Source organism: Equus przewalskii, chromosome 1 (genome assembly GCF_037783145.1).
Source record: "Equus przewalskii isolate Varuska chromosome 1, EquPr2, whole genome shotgun sequence".
Classification (NCBI taxonomy): domain Eukaryota; kingdom Metazoa; phylum Chordata; class Mammalia; order Perissodactyla; family Equidae; genus Equus; species Equus przewalskii.
The window spans coordinates 130,382,682-130,402,490 of NC_091831.1; the positions used below are offsets into that span (position 1 = coordinate 130,382,682).

At 34.3% G+C, this 19,809-nt stretch overlaps 1 protein-coding gene across 6 annotated transcripts in view; it reads left to right on the forward strand.

The window, feature by feature from the left end:
* The window catches only part of VPS13C (vacuolar protein sorting 13 homolog C), a 171,051-nt gene extending 153,246 nt beyond the window's left edge, over positions 1 to 17,805 (forward strand). For 3 of the 6 annotated variants that reach the window (XM_070623506.1, XM_070623496.1, XM_070623501.1), the window contains 6 exons: positions 1,468 to 1,591; positions 2,100 to 2,214; positions 7,067 to 7,155; positions 13,957 to 14,080; positions 15,435 to 15,518; positions 15,839 to 17,805. In XM_070623506.1, the coding sequence (XP_070479607.1) occupies positions 1,468 to 1,591; positions 2,100 to 2,214; positions 7,067 to 7,155; positions 13,957 to 14,080; positions 15,435 to 15,518; positions 15,839 to 15,928 (626 nt within the window). In that variant the 3' untranslated portion in view covers positions 15,929 to 17,805. Of the gene's footprint in view, positions 1 to 1,467; positions 1,592 to 2,099; positions 2,215 to 2,936; positions 6,102 to 7,066; positions 7,156 to 13,956; positions 14,081 to 15,434; positions 15,519 to 15,838 lie in introns of all 6 variants that reach the window. The other 3 variants (XR_011540996.1, XR_011540992.1, XR_011540995.1) reach the window with 2 other exon arrangements.
* Positions 17,806 to 19,809: the final 2,004 nt, after the last annotated feature.

Sequence of the window (19,809 nt, forward strand, 5' to 3'; positions counted from 1 at the left end):
GAATGCTATTTTCAGCAGGGCAATAGTTAAACTAGATTCCTTTGGGCCCTCAATAGGAATTGATTCATATTTTTTTGTCTTATTAAAAGAGCCACATTAGTTTATTCAGTGCAATCCCTATCAAAATCCCAGTTGGCTTCTTTGCAGAAACTGACAAACTGATTGTAAAATTTGTGTGGGAATTCAAGGGACCCCCAAATAGCCAAAACATTCTTGAAAAAGAAGAAAGTTGGCAGACTTACACTATCCAATTTAAAACCTTACTATAAAGTTACAATAACTAAGACAGTGTGATACTGGCATACGGTTAGATATACAGATCCGTGGAATAAAATTGAAATTCCAGAAATAATCCCTTACGTTTATGGTCAGTCTTCAACAAGGGTGCCAAGATAACTCCATAAAGAAAGAGTAGGCTTTTCAACAAATGGTGCTAGGACAACCAGATATAAGCATGGAGTTTATATATATGACCCAGCAATTCCAGTCCTGGTTATATACCCAAAAGAATTGAAAACCCAAGTCCACTCAAAAACTTGTACATAAGTATTCAGACACATTATTCATAATAGCCAGAATGTAATAGCAACCCACATGTCTATCAACAAGTGTATGGATAAACAAAATATGGTGTATTCATACAATGGGATATTACTCAGCTTTAAAAAGAAATCAAGTACTTATCTAAGTACAAGATGAATGAACTTTGGAAACATGTCAAGTGAAAACAGCCAGTCACAAAAGAGCACGTATTGTATGATTCCATTTGTAGGAAATGTCCAGAATAGGGAAATCCATAGAGATAGAAAGTAGTTAATTGTTGCCTAGGTCTGGGGGGCAGACAGGAAGGAGGTAAGTTGCATAGGATTGTGTGGGGATGGAGTAGGGGGAAATGGGGAATGATTGCTAATGGGCATGGGGCTTCTTCTCGAGATGATATGAATATTCTAAAATTGACAGTGGTGATGGTTGCACAACTCTGAATGTACTAAAAACCATTTAATTTGTACACTTTAATGGGTGAATTATATGGTATGTAAATTATATTTTGATAAAATTTTTATGTTAAAAAAAAAGTACACTGAAAAATCTCCCGATGGTCAGCATAAAAAAAGAGTATTTTCTGGTCAGTTCTCAGACCTTTCAGTCGCAGGTACTGACTGAACTCCTGGATCAGTAGTTGTAAACCTTGAGCATGCCTCAGGAGTATCTGGAGGACTTGTTGAAACACTGAGAGTTTCTAATTCACTAGGTCTAGAGTGGGGCCAAATAATTGCATTAGTGCAGTTAATGCACTTTGAGAACTGCTGTTTTATCACATTAGGATTACATTTAACTTTTTTAGAAAGCTGAATTCTAGAAGCTTCCTGAATAAAAAAGTTCAATATTTGGCTCAGGCTTTTGTTGAGTTTAAACTTGCTTATTTTAAAATATCTTTATGCATTCATTGTCTTTGGTTTTATAAAGGTGCCAAAAAGGAAGGAGCTGCTGGATTCTTTAAAGGAATTGGAAAAGGACTTGTGGGTGCTGTGGCTCGTCCAACTGGTGGAATCATAGATATGGCCAGCAGCACCTTCCAAGGAATTCAGAGGTAATTAAAAGCATATCATGTGCAAAGTATGTATCTGTGTGCTGATTGTGGCTGGGAATCCATAAATAGGTTAAATACTTTGCCTGCTCTTAAGGATATCACAGTCTAATTAAAAGCTCTGAGAGGTTCACAAAGTAGAGTGCCCCCAGAAAGGAGCAAGAAGAGACTTGGGGACTCCGTTTCTCTTTTTTTTCCACAACTGTTTATTGGTACCTGCAATATGTGAGGCACTGTGCTAGCCACCAGGGACAAAGAGTGGACGACCTAGTCCCTCCTATTATTATTTTGACATTTTCTTTTCTTTAAGAAAAGGTGGAGGAGCTTGGAGTGAGACAGACTTGGTTTTAATATTTGTCACATTATTTTGGGCAAGTTATTTAAAATTACTCTGTTTTTATCAAATATTGATATAATATGGAATGTAGTACAGTCGTTAATCAACATATATTTGTATTATTTTGAAATATTCTCACCTATTTTCTCATACTTATTCTGCTCCCTTATACAGAGCAGCAGAATCTACTGAGGAAGTGTCCAGCCTCCGCCCGCCTCGCCTGATCCATGAAGACGGCATCATTCGCCCATATGACAGACAGGAATCCGAAGGCTGTGATTTATTTGAGGTATAAATTCTATTTTTCATGATCTAAGTGCAATTTCATTTTAAAGATTTCTAGGAACAGGATCTCATGGGTGGTTCTTAAAGTTCTTGATTCATGGACTTCTTTAATGATTGCACAGGGAACATGGTTTGTAGAGTAGAACTTGATTATTTGTTTTTTATTTTAGTGTAATATGTAAAATGAGAATAACTGGTAATTTTTTTCTGCACAGGAGCAAAGCTTTTTTGTGCAGAAAGGGTAATATTAAAAGAAGTCATAGGCTTTATTACTATTTGTGTGGTAGCTCATTTAGTTAATACTGTTAACTTTGGTCTCCTGCTTTGTAGCTAATTATTGGAATTTTACTGTTTCCTTTTCTCCCAACCAAATTAATTTATTTGGACGATTCTGTAAATCTAGATTTATTCAGGTAAACAGAAGCTGGAGGAGAGAAAAAGATTATGTACAATTAGAATCTTTTTAAACCTTAAAAAGTTTTAAGGTTTTTTTTGGCTTTTATTTTAGTTTAACTTTACTATATTTAAATAATATGTACATATATAAATTGCTGTTCTCCCATAACTACCTTTCCTTCAAAATAAATTTATTAATATTTTCCTACTTTGACTTTAAAATAAAAAGACTCTTCATTGTTCTTAGCCTTTGGTTTTTATTGTATATGATTACATTTTATCTTTCTGCATGCTTCTAACTTTATTTTCTTTCTTTTTCTGCCTACACAGCAAGAACTGGAAATACAGGAATAAATGTTTCCTAAACTGCTACTTGATTTCATCCTTAAAAATCAAAACAAACTGTGGTATTAATTGACTGTCTTTGATTTATTTAGATTGAGAGTCATTTTAATGAAATTTTCTTTACAACTCTCACCTCTGTCTGAACTTTTTATCATAGTGGCTTGATGACAAATAAAAATGGTGGTATTCCCGTTAATACTGTACAGGAATAAACGATCAATATAAAAAATTAAAGGATGCAGGAAATCAACTCTCTTCTCCATTTGGTTGAGAAAGACTTTATTGAGCTCAGAAGGACACACTTTTGCTATCACTTTGAAAATTTTCTCTTTTCTTATAGTATTCATGTGCATTTCACAAAAAGTTGAAAAAAGAAAAGGACAATTATGTCCTATCTATTGTGTGTTCTTTATGTTTCTGAGTCCTAATGATGGAATTACGTAGCTATGTTTCACAAATCACCCTAAATTTATTCAAGTTATGAGACTGGAACAATTAACTTGGGCATATGTTTTAATAATTGAAGTATCAGTTGCTCTTGGTCTGTCCTTAGACCTCAAATAAGAATTGGCACATGAATTTTGAGAATATGTTCCTTAATTTCTTTTTTCCTTTTTTAACCTCTTAGTACTCTTGGTAGATAATTGGCAGTTGTTTTATAATTATGTACCTTCTCAGCCTTTAGCATTTATGCTTTTCAAAAATTGAATCTTCTTGTTGATATGCTTATTTCACAATTAGTAGCTTTAATTAATATAAATAGAAGTTGAACATGTATTTAGGCACATTACTTATGTGGCACTTAATTTATAGATATCTTTATTTTTAAAGACCAAACTTTTTGCTTTTAATTCCTTAAAGAGGATTCATTATCTTAATGAGAACAAAAATAAATATAAATTATTTTGAAATTAATATTCCCATAGTCAATTTCAAAATAAGTTATGTTTTGACTTCTCTTTTTTAATAAATGATAGAGATGTTCAATTTGATTTAGCAGCGTCCTATCTAGCAACTTTCTTTTTTTCCCCAAAATTGAAAGCAAAGTATAAACTTAGATTTAATGTGTTATCCATTTGAAGAGGATGAAACTGTTAACAAACTATTCAATTGGATTATATATATTTTTAAACTATAGTTATCAAAAAATAAATTGAATGCTTCATATTTAAAACAAGCACTTTAAAGAAGAAAGAAGGACATCCAAAGACCAGCCTAAAACTGTAGCTGACAAACTTTTCTTGTGCCTAGATAATTGAGGGTTGGCAAAAATGCCACCGCACGTACAGTTTCTGTGAAAATCAAGCACAATACCTAATTCAAGATGCTGTCTTAAATCATCACTAATAATTACCCTTCCTTCTTAGGTAAAAGTAATGATTTTTAATTTTCCTGGATATATTGCAATTTTAATGAAACTTCACTTTTGGGAAATCGTATAACTTGTTAAAATTTTTTCCTTATTGTTTACTTTTTTTTTAGCTTTTTATGTTATAAACCTTTTTCTTGTGATTTCCCTTTTTACAACTGCATGTTCATAAGCACAGAACTTCAAGAAACTTTATTTTGGTTAAATATAGGTACCTTATCTGATTTATTCGTTTTTGTTAAGATATGAGACAGCCCTTTAAACTTTAATGTGTTATCACAGTTACTGGAAGAAATAGAATGATTGCACATTAATGAGAGAACTTGGTAATTTTTTTCTGTGTGTGGCAGGGGTAGGCATGGATAATTAAGAAACTTAGGCCTTTTCGTCCCTTGCCCATCTTAACTGTAATCAGTCAGTTGGGTCTGAAATGTTTTTTGCTTATCCAGATAATGCTGGACATGCCCAAGAAATAAGACTTCTGTCCTTAAGGGACCAAGTATAACAAAAACATGTAAATATTAAAGAGAACTAGGGTTTAAAATTATGTCCTGCTAGCCCTTATTGTAATATTGGTGTATTCTAAATAATTTATTTGGAAATCTTTTGATTTACCCCATTTTCTTTTTTTCCTGAGTATTGCTCTGTATTCTTCAACACTAAGCTTTGAAAGTTACTAAATCAAATACTGTATTTTCATAGGATATACTCTTCTGCTTATCCTTTATTCTCCTAGGATAATTACAGGTTACACACACATATATATGTGTATAAACACACATGTATATGATATATAGCCAGTTTTTATTTAATATTCATCTTGGTTCATGTAATTATAATCATAGTATTTGAAATGGTGTTCCTTGCTTTTTCATTTTAATTATATTTTTACATTTTCATAGAAATGCTTTATTCTTAATTCTTGCATTACCATCCTTTGAGATAACCTTATATCACGTATTTGGCCATTCCCAGTTCTTGACATTAAAGGTATTTCTGTTATTTTACTAGCAGTAATAATGCTGTGATAAATATCATTATACATGTTGCTTTTTTGTATCTTGTGTTATTTTCTTAGAATCTACTTGAAAAAATTTAATGCTTTTGCTAAATATTGTAAATTCTTCAAGGTGTATTTTGGGAAGGGAGAGTGAATATTTTAACTAATCTCGTTTCCTGCTGCCATCAGTGACTGAATATCTTAATCCAAATCTCAGAGTATAGTGGATTTCTATAGAAATAAGGTTTCTATAGTGTATTATGATGATGAATTTTACTTTAAGAGCTTTTAATGGTTTAAACCGCCATAGCCTGATAACTAATGAAAATGCGTACAAGATGGAAAGTGGGTAGTATGTCTTGTACATTGCATCTCAGATCTAAATATTTTACCATATTTAAATTTCAAAGATGAAAATAAACGTACTAGGCTATTATATTCATTTCCTGTTTTCTCTTTAAAGAAATTAAGGTATAAATGTTAAAAGATTTTAGCTAATTCACATAGGCAAGATGTGAAGCAAGTGACTATTAAACTCCACCTCTCTGAGACCCATTCTGAAGATGAGACCCCAGTTCTTTGGGGATTCATCTTTCTTATTCATGTCTTTTTGTAATTGTCAAGGAATGACTGGGAACTAAGGATCTTTAAAAAATGTGTATTTAAGCATTGAGATAATAAGAAGTGTGCTTTCTCTGCTTGTGATTATTGATTATATTATCTTTTTCATAATAGTGGTGTTGTGTTCCTGATTATAAAATGTTAATGTATTATTTATTAGGTATGTTTATGTTCCGTATTGTCGTATATAACTCATCTTTAATCGTGCATTATAATGTCAATAATAATATTCATAAGCATTCATTATAAAAAATAACTTTGGGTTTTTAATGTATGTTGATTAATTCAAGTCACAATAGTTTTGAGATAGTTGAGAAAGAAAAGAAATGTATTTTAATGTACTACTATTTATACTTGAATTATTTTATGCTTGTAATTGCCTTTAGCAATAAATTGTGCCGTTAATTTTAAATTTTAGAAATTGTTCGTGTTTGTATTAATATTGTCATTACATTTTTTTCCTCTCAGGAATTTAAATTTGATACATACATGTTTTTCTCATGTATGTTTTATCTGTAAGACCAAATATTCAAAAACATTAAATATCAGTTATCTTGGAATGTTATTATGTGTATATCTACCTCTGTGTAAATCAGTGGTTCTTAACCTTTGAGAAGGATCACAGACCCCTTCAAAAAATCTGATGAATAATATGAACCGTCCTCTGAAAAAAGTTGAAAAGCCACATTTTCTAAATTTTATATTCTATGTTAGGTGGTTCATAGACCTCCCAAAGTCCTTCCCTGGACCCCAGGTTAAGAACCCCTGTAATGTTAATGTTGCAGTTTTGTATTAGCATGTATTCATATTCCATTAGTGAAAACGTGTGATTGTTTCTGGTAGATACTTTTAAATTTCTGAGTTCTCACAGAATGAAATGCCTTTTACCAGAAGGTCACTTAGTAATCATTTGATATGTCTGCCTTTAGGGCAGAGCGGGAGTTAATGTATGAACATGCTGTGAAGATTTTTTCAGTTTCATGTGCCAGTATGTAGAATTGTGCTTTTGTTTCTAATAATGTTTTTCCTAACTAGCACTGTTATTATAATTAGCTAATATACAGTATTGGAAATACTATTTGGAGGCATGTACTACCCAAACCTTGAGTTTTGTTTTCTTTTCAGAATCATATCAAAAAGTTAGAAGGAGAGATCTACCGATACCACTGTGCTATTCCTGGAAACAAGAAGACAATCCTTATGGTTACTAACAGGTATTAACTTTAAGTGACTTCTTTTCAAATGCAAGTTATGTAGATCATAAGAATTATAAATCCCAAGGTTGCAGAGGCTTTGGAGAACTATACTTCAGCTGCAGAATGTCCATTGTCGTAGAATCACAAAAACACAGATCTAGACAGGTCCTTTGAGATCATCTATCCTGACCCTCTGATTTTGGAGATGCTGAAACTGAGATGCAGCGTGATTTAGGGGCTTATCCAAGTTACACAACTGCTGAGAGACAGAGTCTGGAATAGACTCCTTAAGTGCAGTGGTGATACCTGTATAAGTGAATTATAAATCCCAGGATGGAGGATAAATTCCTGAATCACTTTTGCTTTCTAGGTTTTATTTTGGATGACTAGCGTACCTTTCTTAAAGGATGGTATTATTTCTTCGTATTTTTTCCAGCTTTTTCTAAGTATTTTGGGAGTGGTAGATAATTTTTCCAAATAAAAGAACTTGGACTAAACTACTGAGTTTATTTTTTTGAGAGTACCCTACATTACTTATTCCAAATGACAGTTATAAATGAATGTTTTTCAAAACTTTCTAAGTTATATATTTTGTAGGATTAAGGAAAAGTACTTAAAATAGGTAAAATCTGCATTAGATTCCTTACTAATGCATTTAAATATATTTGGGTGAGAAAAAGGAAAGCTAAAATTACACGATTCAGACTTAAACCTACAATCTTTTTCAAAGAGTTAACCAGTCATCTGATCTGCCCATTAATTAAGAAGTAAAAATATTCACAAAACAATCTAAAAAGCAATTTTTACAGATTTGACAAGTAATCATTTATTTTTATGCCCATAATTTTATATCGTATCCATTAGATTAGACTAAAACCAATGTTTATTTGTGTTGTGTATTGTACTTAGCTGTAATGGCAATGTGTTAATTCATTTAAAAACTGTATACCTTTAAGTAATTCAATACTAGGCAATGGAAATCAGTTAGGGTTTTGGGGTTTTTTTGGCAATACTTAATACTTTAGTACTTGTTTGATTTAAGCATTTTGTGGGACTATTACTGTATACGTTATACGTCTGGTTTTTCTTTATCATAGTAATTTTAAATCTAGTCACTTTCAGAGCTTTTCAGAAGGCAATTAGTAAAATAATGTTCCTGACCAGTACAATCGCTTATTCTCCTTGTAGGTTTAGTAGACGGCATTTCTAACAGGAATTTCTTTGACTGAGGTGGTCATCATTATGCTGATCTGTCTGACCTCTGATGATTACATAAAAATAGCATGTCTTCCAAAATCAGCATTTTAAAAACTAACTCTTTTGTTGCTAAAGTTATGCTTATTCACTGTAGATGATATAGGTTAGTAGTCAACAAAATGTCTTTAAAGGAACAGTAAATATTTAGGCTTCCAGGGCCATGCTGCGTTTTCCAGCTACTCAACTCTGCCTTTGTAGTGGGAAAACAGCCATGAGCAATATGTAAATGAATGGGAGTGGCTGTGTTCCAGTGAAAATTTTATTTACTAAAACAGGCCATGGGTTGGATTTGGCTCAAACGCCATAGTATACATACAGATATAGATAATATATAGATAATAATTAGAAAGATGAAAATAACTAAAGTAACCATAAATTGTGGTTTGCATAGGATAGAGCTGGTTTGCCCTTTTTATCCCAACGTAATTATTAGTAGCTGTCCTGTTCATTCTTGTAAATGTCCTGGTTTGAATGACAAATTGTATAGTAACCCTTAAAAATAGCCTTTACCACCAGTCCCACCATCCAGAGATAATTAGCTGGTATATCAGATTTTTGCAGTACAGTCATGCATCGCCTAATAATGGGAATATGTTCGAGAAATGTGTCATTAGGCAATTTCTTTGTTGTGTGAATATCATAAAGTGTGCTTAGACAAACCTAGATGATATAGCCTACTACATACCTAGGCTAAATGGTGCTAATTTTATGGGACCACCATCATATATGTAGTCTCGTTGACCTAAATGAAGTTTGTGGCTCATGACTGTATATGTATTTTATAAAAACTGTGTATAAAAAATGCATTATGTACATTTAACTGACCAAGGTTTTTCACCTAAGGATGTATCGTGATCATCTTCCCAAACTATTAAATATTCTTTGACTTGATTTTTAATGACTCCATAATATTGTATTTATGGATGCACTATAATTTATTTAAATTTTGCCTTATTATTTGACATTCAGTTTTCTCCTTCCCAATATTGTACTATTACAAACATGTCTTTGAAGCTAAGTCTTTCTTTCCTATAATTATTTCCTTAGGATAAATTCTTATTAGGGAGATTGCTGATTTAAAAGTTGTGAAGATTTCTGAGGCCCTTTCTATGTGTTGCCAAATTGTTTTGTCAGAAAGGTAGTATCAGTTTTTTACATACACTAACAGTACATGAGAGTGTCCTTTTTCCTGTGTTTTGCTAAGTATTGTCATTGAAACTTTTTGTTTTTGCTCACTTACTAGGTAGAAAATAATTTCTGCTTTCATTCACATTTATTTGATTTCTGATGAGTATATTTTAATATATTCATCATCCATTTATAGTTTGTAGTCTATAATTTGCTTGTTCATATCCTTTGCTCATTTTTCATGTTAGTCTTTTTCTTACTGAACTTAAAGAGCATTTTGTAAATTAATGATATTAGCCTTTTTTACCCAATGTATTATTAACATTTTAGTGATTATTTATTGAGTTTTCCAATATATAGGACTTTTAATTTTTCCACATTGAAATTCATCAAAAATTTGGTCTCAATATTTTTTCTTACCAGTTTTTAGAAGCAAAATACGAGGTCTCATGACCTAAATTTATTAGGCTGCAGCTCCACTACTTAGTCCTAACTCCTCCTACATAGTATTTTATTTTAGTAATCTTCGTTAGGAAATTGTTCTCTGAACAGATTTTTTTTTTTTTTTGAGGAAGATTAGCCCTGAGCTAACTGCTGCCAATCCTCCTCTTTTTGCTGAGGAAGACTGGCCCCGAGCTAACATCCATGCCCATCTTCCTCTACTTTATATGTGAGACGCCTACCGCAGCATGACTTTTGCCAAGTAGTGCCATGTCTGCATCCAGGATCCGAACCTGCGAACCCTGGGCCACCAAAGCGGAATGTGCACACTTAACTGCTGCGCCACCAGGCTGGCCCCAAGAACAGATTTTTTTTTTTAACCATCTGTCTTAGTCTCTTTGGGCTGCTATAAGAAAAATACCATAGATGGGTGGCTTAAAAACAAACATGTATTTTTCACAGTTCTGGAGCTGGGAAATCTGGGATCAAGTGCCATCAGATTGTGTTTCTGGTGAGGGCCCACTTCCTGGTTTATAAATAGCTGTCTTCTTGCTGTGTCTTCACGTGGCAGAAGGGGCGAGGGAGCTCTCTCAGGCCTCGTTTATGAGGGCACTAATCCCATTTATGAGGGTTCTACCCTCGTGACTTAATCACCTCCCAAAGGCCCCACCTCCGAATACCATCATATTGGGGATTAGGACTCAAAATGTGGATTTTAGGGAGATGTAAGCATTCAGTCCATTGCACCATCAATGTATGACAGATACAGGGACACAGAGATGAAAGTTACATCTTCTGTCCCCTCCCCATCTAAAGGGGAGACCTACAAATTATCAGTGACATCACAGTGTGATAGGTGCTAGGATAAAGTGATGTTCAGAGACTCTGAAGACAGAGGTAAAAAACTCTTGGTCTAGTGAGGTGGGAACCAAGGTGTCATTGGAAAGGTGTTAGGGAGGTTTTCTGGATCAGGAGGTACTTGAGCTGAGTCTTATAGAGTATGGAGCTGTCATACATAGGCATCATAGTGATGGAAGATCACTATTTTTTTTTAAAGTATAGACTGTTATTTTATTGTTCAGTATTGCAGCTTTTCACCAAAGGTGTATGCGCGTAGTACACACATAAGTCTCTCTCTTTTTTTCTTTCCCACTGAAGGCTTGTAAACAAGCAGTGATGGGATGAGGTTTGCAGTTTAGGAAGATGTCTGGCAGCAGTTTGGATGCTGGATTGGAGGAGGATCAGAATGGGGGCAGGGAGACCAGTTAGAGACTATATTAGTTTTTTGTTGCTGCACAACAAATTATCATAAAATTAGCAGCTTATTATCTCACAGTTTCTGTGGGTCTGGAGTCAGATATGGCATGGCTGAGTTCTCTGAACAGGTCTCACAAGGCAGATGTCGAGGTGTTTAGCTTCCTTTCTGGAAGCTCTTTAGAAGGACTTCCTTCCAAGCTCATTTAATGTTATTGGCAGAATTCAGTTTCTTGCAGTTGTAGGACCAAGATCCCTCTTTTCTTGATCTCTGTCAGCCAGGAGGCTGCCCTCAACTCCTAGAGTCTGCCCCGCGTTCCTGGCCATGTGTCTCTCTTTCTTCAAACTATCAGCAGCACTCTGAATCTCTGATTTTTCTGTCTCTGACCCAGATTTAAACGGCCTATGCAATTAGGTCAGGCCCACTCAGATAAACTTTTTTCTTAAAGTCACATATGCCTTATAATAAAACCTAACCATATAGGAGAAATCCTTCATATTCATAGTCCTGGATTATACAGGGCTATATACCAGGGGATGAGGAATCTTGGGGAATATCTTAGAATTCTGTCTGCTGCAAAGACTGTGACAGTTATCTTGATAGGAAGTGGTGAGATCCTAAACTAAAAGAATGAGGATATAAGATAATGAAGATAAACTAAGAGAATGAGATATAAGGGTGTAGCCTTAAGAGACCAGGGGTTGGTGACTGAATGTGGGAGAGAAGGGAATACAAGATGACTTTCTGGTTTTTGACTTGAGTACCAAGGGGTTGCTATTACCATTTACAGTAATTCGAGGAAAAAGATGATGATTTTTTGGTTTTTGAACCTACTGAGTTTGACATAGCTTTGAGATATCCAAGTAGAGATGCCTCTGTAGTCAGGGAGACAGATATAGATAATTGGAGTTTGGATAAAGATCTGGGGTTGAGATCCTGGAGACTGCCCTGAGAGAGTGTGTTGAATAGAAGAAGACCAAGATTTGACCTCTGGTAAACATAGAGCAAGAGGAAGAGAATGAAGGAAATTTAAGATGGGAGGAGAACATTATTATTAGAGCGGTCAAGAGAAGACAGAGTTTTTAGAAAATCAGAATGGTGAATTGCATTTGACACAGTGATTTGTAATAGTTACTTTTAACTCTTGGCTCTATCATCTGATTCTCTACTGGGACAGGAGGTGTGGGGAGTGGAATTCGCTTCTTAGAGATTACTTGGAATATGTAGGGATGTTGGAGGTTGTCACAGTGATTGGAGGGCACTATTGGCACTTGGTAGGCTGGGGCTAGGGTCACTGAACTTCCTACAGTGCACAGGACAGTCCCAAACAAGCCCCAAATTTCAGTAGCACCTCTGCTGAGAAATATAGTGCCAGGAGTCTCTTTCAGTCCCCACATTCCATTGGTCACCAAGTTCATTCAACTCTACCTTCTAAATATCTGGAATCTAGCTCTTTGTTCTCACAGCCACTGCCTTAGTTGAGGCTCTGTTTCCTGATTGGACTATTACAATAACTTCCTACCTTGATTGTCTACCCCACCTCTCCTCCCTTGGCCACCAGAGCTGTGACTCTAAAATAAGAAATGTTATCATGTCATTTCCATTGCCAGTAGATTAAAATCAAAAGTTTCTTCAAATGGCACACACAAAAAAAAGCCCTTCAAGATGTGGCACTATGCTAGTTTTCTTACTTCTGTATATGTCTGGTATTCCTGCTACATACCTTCACATTCCTCAAATAAGTCTTCCCTTCTTTGTACCCCTGTGTATGTCAATGCACTGTTCCCTTTGTCTGAACTATCACTTCCCTTTCTCATCTAGAGAATTCCTTCCTTTGAAGAATCAGCTCTTATGCCACCTACTTTACCAACATAATAGGTCCCTCTCTCCTGTGCTCCAAAAGAATTTCCTGCACACTCTGCTATTGCACTTATCTAACTGTGCTGTAGTATTTATCTGCATGTTTATTTGCCTTTCTAGCCTATGAGAAACCCTATCTTCTTTGTTTCTCCAGCACCCTAGATATTTGTAGAATTACCAGTTCTTCTACTTTACTAGTTTTGCTTTCTGTAATAGAAACTTTAGAATCAAGTACAGTTATATCAGTAATTAATCTGAATCACATCCTGGGAAATCAATGTGGATGCCCTTTAAGAATTGCGTGATTTTTTTCTTGTTGCTATTGAGTAAAATGGGATACTCACTCTGATATAATACATTAGTGTTAAAGTGTTTAAACCTGATATTTATGAGTAGTAGTTCTAATGTGAATCTTTGCTGACATTTGAGGTTTGTGACATTTCTTGCACATTGTTTCTTGACTGGAAGGCATAAATGATTGACAGTAAAGAGCAATTAATAATTTTCCAGGTAAAACCTTTTCAGGGGCTTCTGTCTTTATTGCTTCCCACATGAGAGGAGAGCCTGTTCCTTATGTGTTTCAAAGATGATTTGAGATTTTTGGTCAGTTTCAGAAAAAAAGAATGACACTTTTCCGAATTCTACAAAGTGAATAGATGGGGAATTTTTCAAAGTCTGCTTTGTTAGTTGGTTGTCCATATTTGCTCTTTATTGGACAGTTATCTAGACCTTTTTTATGTGAAGCATACTCTTTTTTAGTGCCAGGTTACATTGTTTACTGAGTGTGAACTACCTGTGCCTTCCTGCAGAGTGAAATATTAGAATAATTAACCGTCTTTATCACTACCTTTGTGTTTTTGTTTCCTTTTACAAAATAGGCGAGTGTTGTGTATAAAGGAAGTTGAAATCCTAGGCTGTATGTCCATAGACTGGCAGTGTCCATTTGAAGATTTTGTAGTTCCTCCTAGTGTCAGTGGAAATCTGCTACAAATTTCGGTTAAGGTAAGAAAACATGAATCACACCTTTAGAGCCAAGAATTTGCTAAATGAATGGAAACCAAAGCTTTCTGACTCTGTTTTACAGTTAACTAGACAAAATGTTTGAAAGATTATTCTTGTTGTTATATGCTGAAAATATAAAGAAAGATGTAATCTATTTGTGTACTATTTTTTATTTTCTCACAGTCCTTGATTGCACTGAGTGAAATATCAAGTCTGTCCACTGAAAGAATTAGGATGCTGATATTTTCTTTTTGGTAGAGTGAAGCATTAGTAAATAGAGGGGAGTTTTTACTTCATATGGATACCTATTTTGCTATAATCTTAGATACTTCCTGAAAGATTCCCTTTTTTAGGCTTTTAGGAGATTATTATAAATATTGTAGCTAAAACACTCATGTTTTATAATATTTGGCATTTATAAAATGCTAGTAAAATTTGAGTATATAATAATACTTTCATGTATTTCCTCTCCATCATTTTCTAAGGAAGAACTTTAATTACATAGCAAATAATTAGCAAAAATTATACCTCATCTTTTGCTTAGTTCTCAGACTCCCTGTACTTTAAAATGTATAATTTTTGTTATGTATATTATAAATTTATTTTTACCTCTTTAAAAAAACCTACACATTGTCATTCTAAAGATGGTAATTTTTGTAGTGTATTTTTTCCTAAACAATATTGGTATTATCTCTATTACTGAGACTATCTGGAAAACGTTTATCGTAAAATTTAATAACGATGCAAGTACTATTATCCTTTAATTTATGTTTACTTTTCTTTTCATAGAAGTTTACAAATGAAAGCAGCTACCATGAAACCATACTGTTTTGCATTTCAGCCTTACCTCGTTGTAGACTGTCAAAATGTAAAGAGTGCCTTAGTATATGAACTGTAGTTTTCAAACTAGGAAAGACTGTGTCACTATGCATATATATTAAAGTTTCTTTGGTTATCACTTTTCTTTCACATCAGTAGTGAGAATTGACTCAATGTATTTTACATTATATAAGAATTTTGTCTATCAGCCAAGGAAATGAGGGAAGGGTTTTTTGATTTGTCAGATGTGATGAGTTATCAAGTGGTGTTTCTATAGGCTATTTATCATAGCCTGCAGAAAGTTGTTATTTTATACGGTTGATGTATATTCATCCAATTTCATAAATTCTAACAACTCACATATGGAACCACCATCCTTGTACCAAAATGATTGATTTCTTATCATACCTGAATATGTGTATTGGTTAGTCCACTGGTTATAAAATAGAGTTGACATTTAAGCATCCAATTAAAGGTTATGATTTTTTTCTTCTCCAGAATTATTTCTTTTCTGTTATTGTTTCTTTTGAAACAGGAGCAGGGACTGTTCCACAAAAAAGACAGTGCCAATCAAGGCTATCTCCGGAAAATTTATCTGCTGGATACTACCACAGCAGAGGTAAACAATTTATTTTAAAGGACATCGTCTCCGTTTTCTAGCTCAAAGATTAAAAAAATCTGTTATAATTAGCAATACCCATTATTTCTCCCAAAAGATCTTCCAGTTACAACTTTGGATGCATATATAAGCATGAAATCATATACCCTGGGCTCAACGGGGCAGAGGGTCTTCTTTTACATTACATGTGTGGACTGTTTATTCTTGTCTTTAGCTGGGGACCTGTGTGGGGAGCTCTGACTCCTGCTTTATATCTTTCTTCTCCACCAAATGAGCCTGTACTTGTCTTTACCATTCATAATAACTCTTTTATTTTACAGAGAGCATGTAAGGCCATCGAGGATGCACAGTCAGTGAGACACCAGCAAAAATTGGTGAAGCAGTCATCACTGAAACTTCTTGTGCCCTAAATACCATTTTAATCACAGATCACAGGGGGCTGCTACTGGGAGAAAGACCAAACCCCTCGGTCCTGTCAATAAGTCACTCTTCTTTATCTTGATAAAGAGAATTTTTTGAGCAATCTATTAGTTTTAGAATTTTTTTCTAGAATAGCTAGTATTGGATTTTCTATTTTTTTCCCTTTAGTTTTGACTTTTATTTTGTAACCATGTGTATGTTGGCAATCTAATTCTACACTGCCACCTGAATGGGTCAGACTCTCAGAGAAATATCACTTTAAACTCAGAGTGAAATTTCCATTAATGTTAAAATTGTGAAGCAAAGGCAATGTGCTTGTTTTTAATTAAAGTTCTTACTAAAGATTAAGAAAGAAACTTAGAATCTCTAGTGTTCTTTGAGAGGTTTTGCACAAACCTTTGGACAAATGTTGAATATTTTGTCTAAGGGTAATTTGCTCAATAATTGAGCTGAGATAACATTTTTGGTAAACCAGGTAATTAACTGAAGAAAAGCCACTAAAAGGAGAAATGATAGGTTTCCTATTTTCTTTTCATGAAAACATTGTTGTTCTCCTAATAAAAATCTGTTTTACCTTGATGATTATTTTTCCTCCTTGCATTATAATATAAAGACATAGAGAAGCAAACCTTAAAATATTTGTACTCTGTAATGTAGCGTTCACAAAGTTTTGGAAATTATATGCTCTTTCAAGATGAACTTATATGGCACAATTATAATTTGCTGATACATGAAAATATTACACTTTAAGTTTTTTAAGCCTCAAAAATATGAAAAATTAAATATTTTCATATTTCCGGAAATTGTTTTTTACCACTTGAAAGATTTTTAAGGGCATCATAAGTTAACACATAATGCACACCTAGAAATGTTTTTTAAGTACTTACTGGGAAGAATGAAAAATCTCTAGTTGCTTTATATGTAAGTAAAATAAGGCATGAGTAGCAACACTGTGGAAGATAGTTGGTAGGTGTAGTCTTTGAGGGAGCAAGCCTATGAGAATCAGTTCCATACAGTATTATTTTTGTCCTTTCTGCATCTCGCTTATGCTGATCAGAGATATACTGCTCATTAAAGTTTTTTAAAAAAATACTCAAAAGTGCTTAATTTCCTTAGATAAATCTTTAAATGCTCGTGGTTTATAACATGGCATTATTTCAAATCACTGATTAATGATGAAATGAAGATACTTGGTTTGCTCCGTGTGACATGTCGTAATGTTTCTACTATCTTTATTCATGCTTTATAAGACCAGCCTTAAAACTTTAAAAATTTTTCCTAGTCGTTATTTACTGTAGGCTTCAAAAGGAGGAAATAGTATATAACTAATGCCCTGAATATTTGATCTCTGATACAGTATGTTGGTCTTGGCCGGTTCAACATCATTCTTTTTCTGTGAAGAAAAGCATCATATATAAAACTTCTTGCTTTAAACAGAATTTTTATACCAGTGATTAATTGCAGTTTATTAAAAGGAGCATTATAAACACAATTTCATAGCAAGTGTGCTATACTTTGTGTCTTTAAAACTGACTTAATCAGGAATTTGAGATATTTGATTATATTTTTCATATGAATTATAGCTGTTGACTATGTCCTAAATAATTAAGAAATTATATTGTACTGATTGCATGTACAAAACACTGAACTAAGAGAAGTTTATAGAAACCTATACATTCATCATCTCAGTTGGCTTCAAAATAAACTTTCAAATAGTTGTAGCATTTTAATTGGATTTAATCTCCTGGGACAGAAATAGTTCATTGGTAAAGTGTAATAATGTCTTTTGTGTTTTGTAAAATTCTTTGAGAGTCAATTACTTGCGTATGAACTACTAAGAGAAATAAAACATTTAGTGCATTCTTTACCAGTGTGCAAACTGTGGGTTTTTGTTAAATATTCAAGTAACATTTCCTTTAATTTTTATGTCTTTCCCTTTTCCTCTTCCAATCCTATAATAGTGAGAAGTTAGGTTAATAGTTATGGAGGGTTTTAAAAGATGTCAATCAAGGAAAGCTTTTTTCTGGGGATACTGAACTCCTTTACCATATTGGAGATCAGTGGCACAGAGGGAGAATTCAGAGAACATATTTGACCAAGGGCCTGGCTGCCACACTCATGGCTGCATTTGCGTTGAGGCCATACCTTCCATGGTTTCTATCAGTCACTGACTGTGTATGGCAAGGATACTAGGGCAGGCCCATTCCTGGGAGACATGGAGCTCCTCTGACAGCTGACCTTGTCCTGAAGGCTCTTCAGTGGCCGTGCAGAACCTTTCTTAGACTGCATGCCAGTCTGGGAGCTTCCGTCCAACGTATCCCTCTGTCTTTGTCTCTCTCCTCCTTCCCTTCACTGGGAGATCAAACTTCAGGTTTGAAGGCTTTCCCAGAACTGGAAGAACAGGCATACACTGAGGACTGTGAGGACATCAAAATCACAAAATAACAAAAAAATTGGAAGAAGGGTACACCAAATCTTCATAAGAAATGTCTGATTTAGGATGGATTTCCTTACGTGTGCTTCATGATTTAGTATTGTTTTTGTTTTGAGTTATGTATGAGGGAGGACACTATCATCTTTTAGGTGCTTTGGGCCTCTAAGTGTATTGATCTGGTGCTGCCTATATATGTATTTTTAACAGTGCTCCATGTGTATTTCTAAAATACAGCTAGGACTAAAAATTAATGCTCTGGACTTAAACTCTTGAAGAGCTCTACAAATACCAATGCCAGTTAAAATATAGTGTTTCAATTACTGCCAGAGCCAAAACAACCATCTTTTTATCAAGGAGAAAACCAAATATTCTTTTAAAGGATAGGAGATTACTCATATCAGAATCATCTGTCCTCAAGGGATAAGCCCTTTTGGTTGAGAATCATTGCCAGAATGTCTGCTAATACTGATGGAAGTGGGTTCTGTGCCATGTGTATGTTGGCTCTCAAAAGAAATTGAAACTCACTGGAGCAGAGGGAACACATTTCTCTTGGTAATTTGTGCCTATAGTGGAAGAATTTAGGTTTATTCTTGAATTCATGCTTGAAAGTATCTTCAGTTATAAGGCTATACCATTCAAATACTCAACATTGTGGGTCTCTTTGAACTGAAAGAGGCTTCAGAGAGGTTGTTTTTTTAATTTGTTTTTACATATTACAGACCCACAGTCCCTTACCAAATTTCAAAAAACTCTGAAAACCAAAAGCTTTTTCGTAAGCTTGAAGCAAAGACATTTGACAGCAAAATCTGAACTGAACTGACTGAGATTATTCATGGTCTTTATTCTTTTTGGTGTAAATGAGTTAGGCTGTAACAAAATTAATGTTTGATCAGGGGGTGCTGCTCCAGACTTCACTGGAAGTGTACAATTTATATGGTATCTGGAGCATATTGCCTTTCTAAAACTTGAGAAGTTCTGCATTCTGAAACACATCTGAGCCCAGGGGTTTGAGATAAGAGACTGCAGGTCTGTGTATCCTCAAAATTATCAAGTTATTAAAGTTGCTTCCCAAATTTTAGAAAAATCATAAACTATAGGAAAAACCACGAAGAACAACAGAATTTTCTTCCCACTTCAGACCATGCCATTGTTCCATTTTACAGTTATGCTGGCAAATTGTTTTGATAAAGGGTTCACAGTATTTGCTGTTGACATACAGGAGGCTGAAATGTTGCCGTATGATGGTGCATCATAAAGATGTATGAGAACTCGAGCAAAAATACAAAGCAGAAGAACGTAGTCATGCTTTCTATCCCACTTGTATATTAGTTAAGTAAACATTTGGTGGGTGAGAAGTTTTTAGAACTGACCTCTAGAGGGAAAATTATTAGAATAGTAATGCAATAAGCAAGCGTGATCCTCTAGGTTGAGTATCCA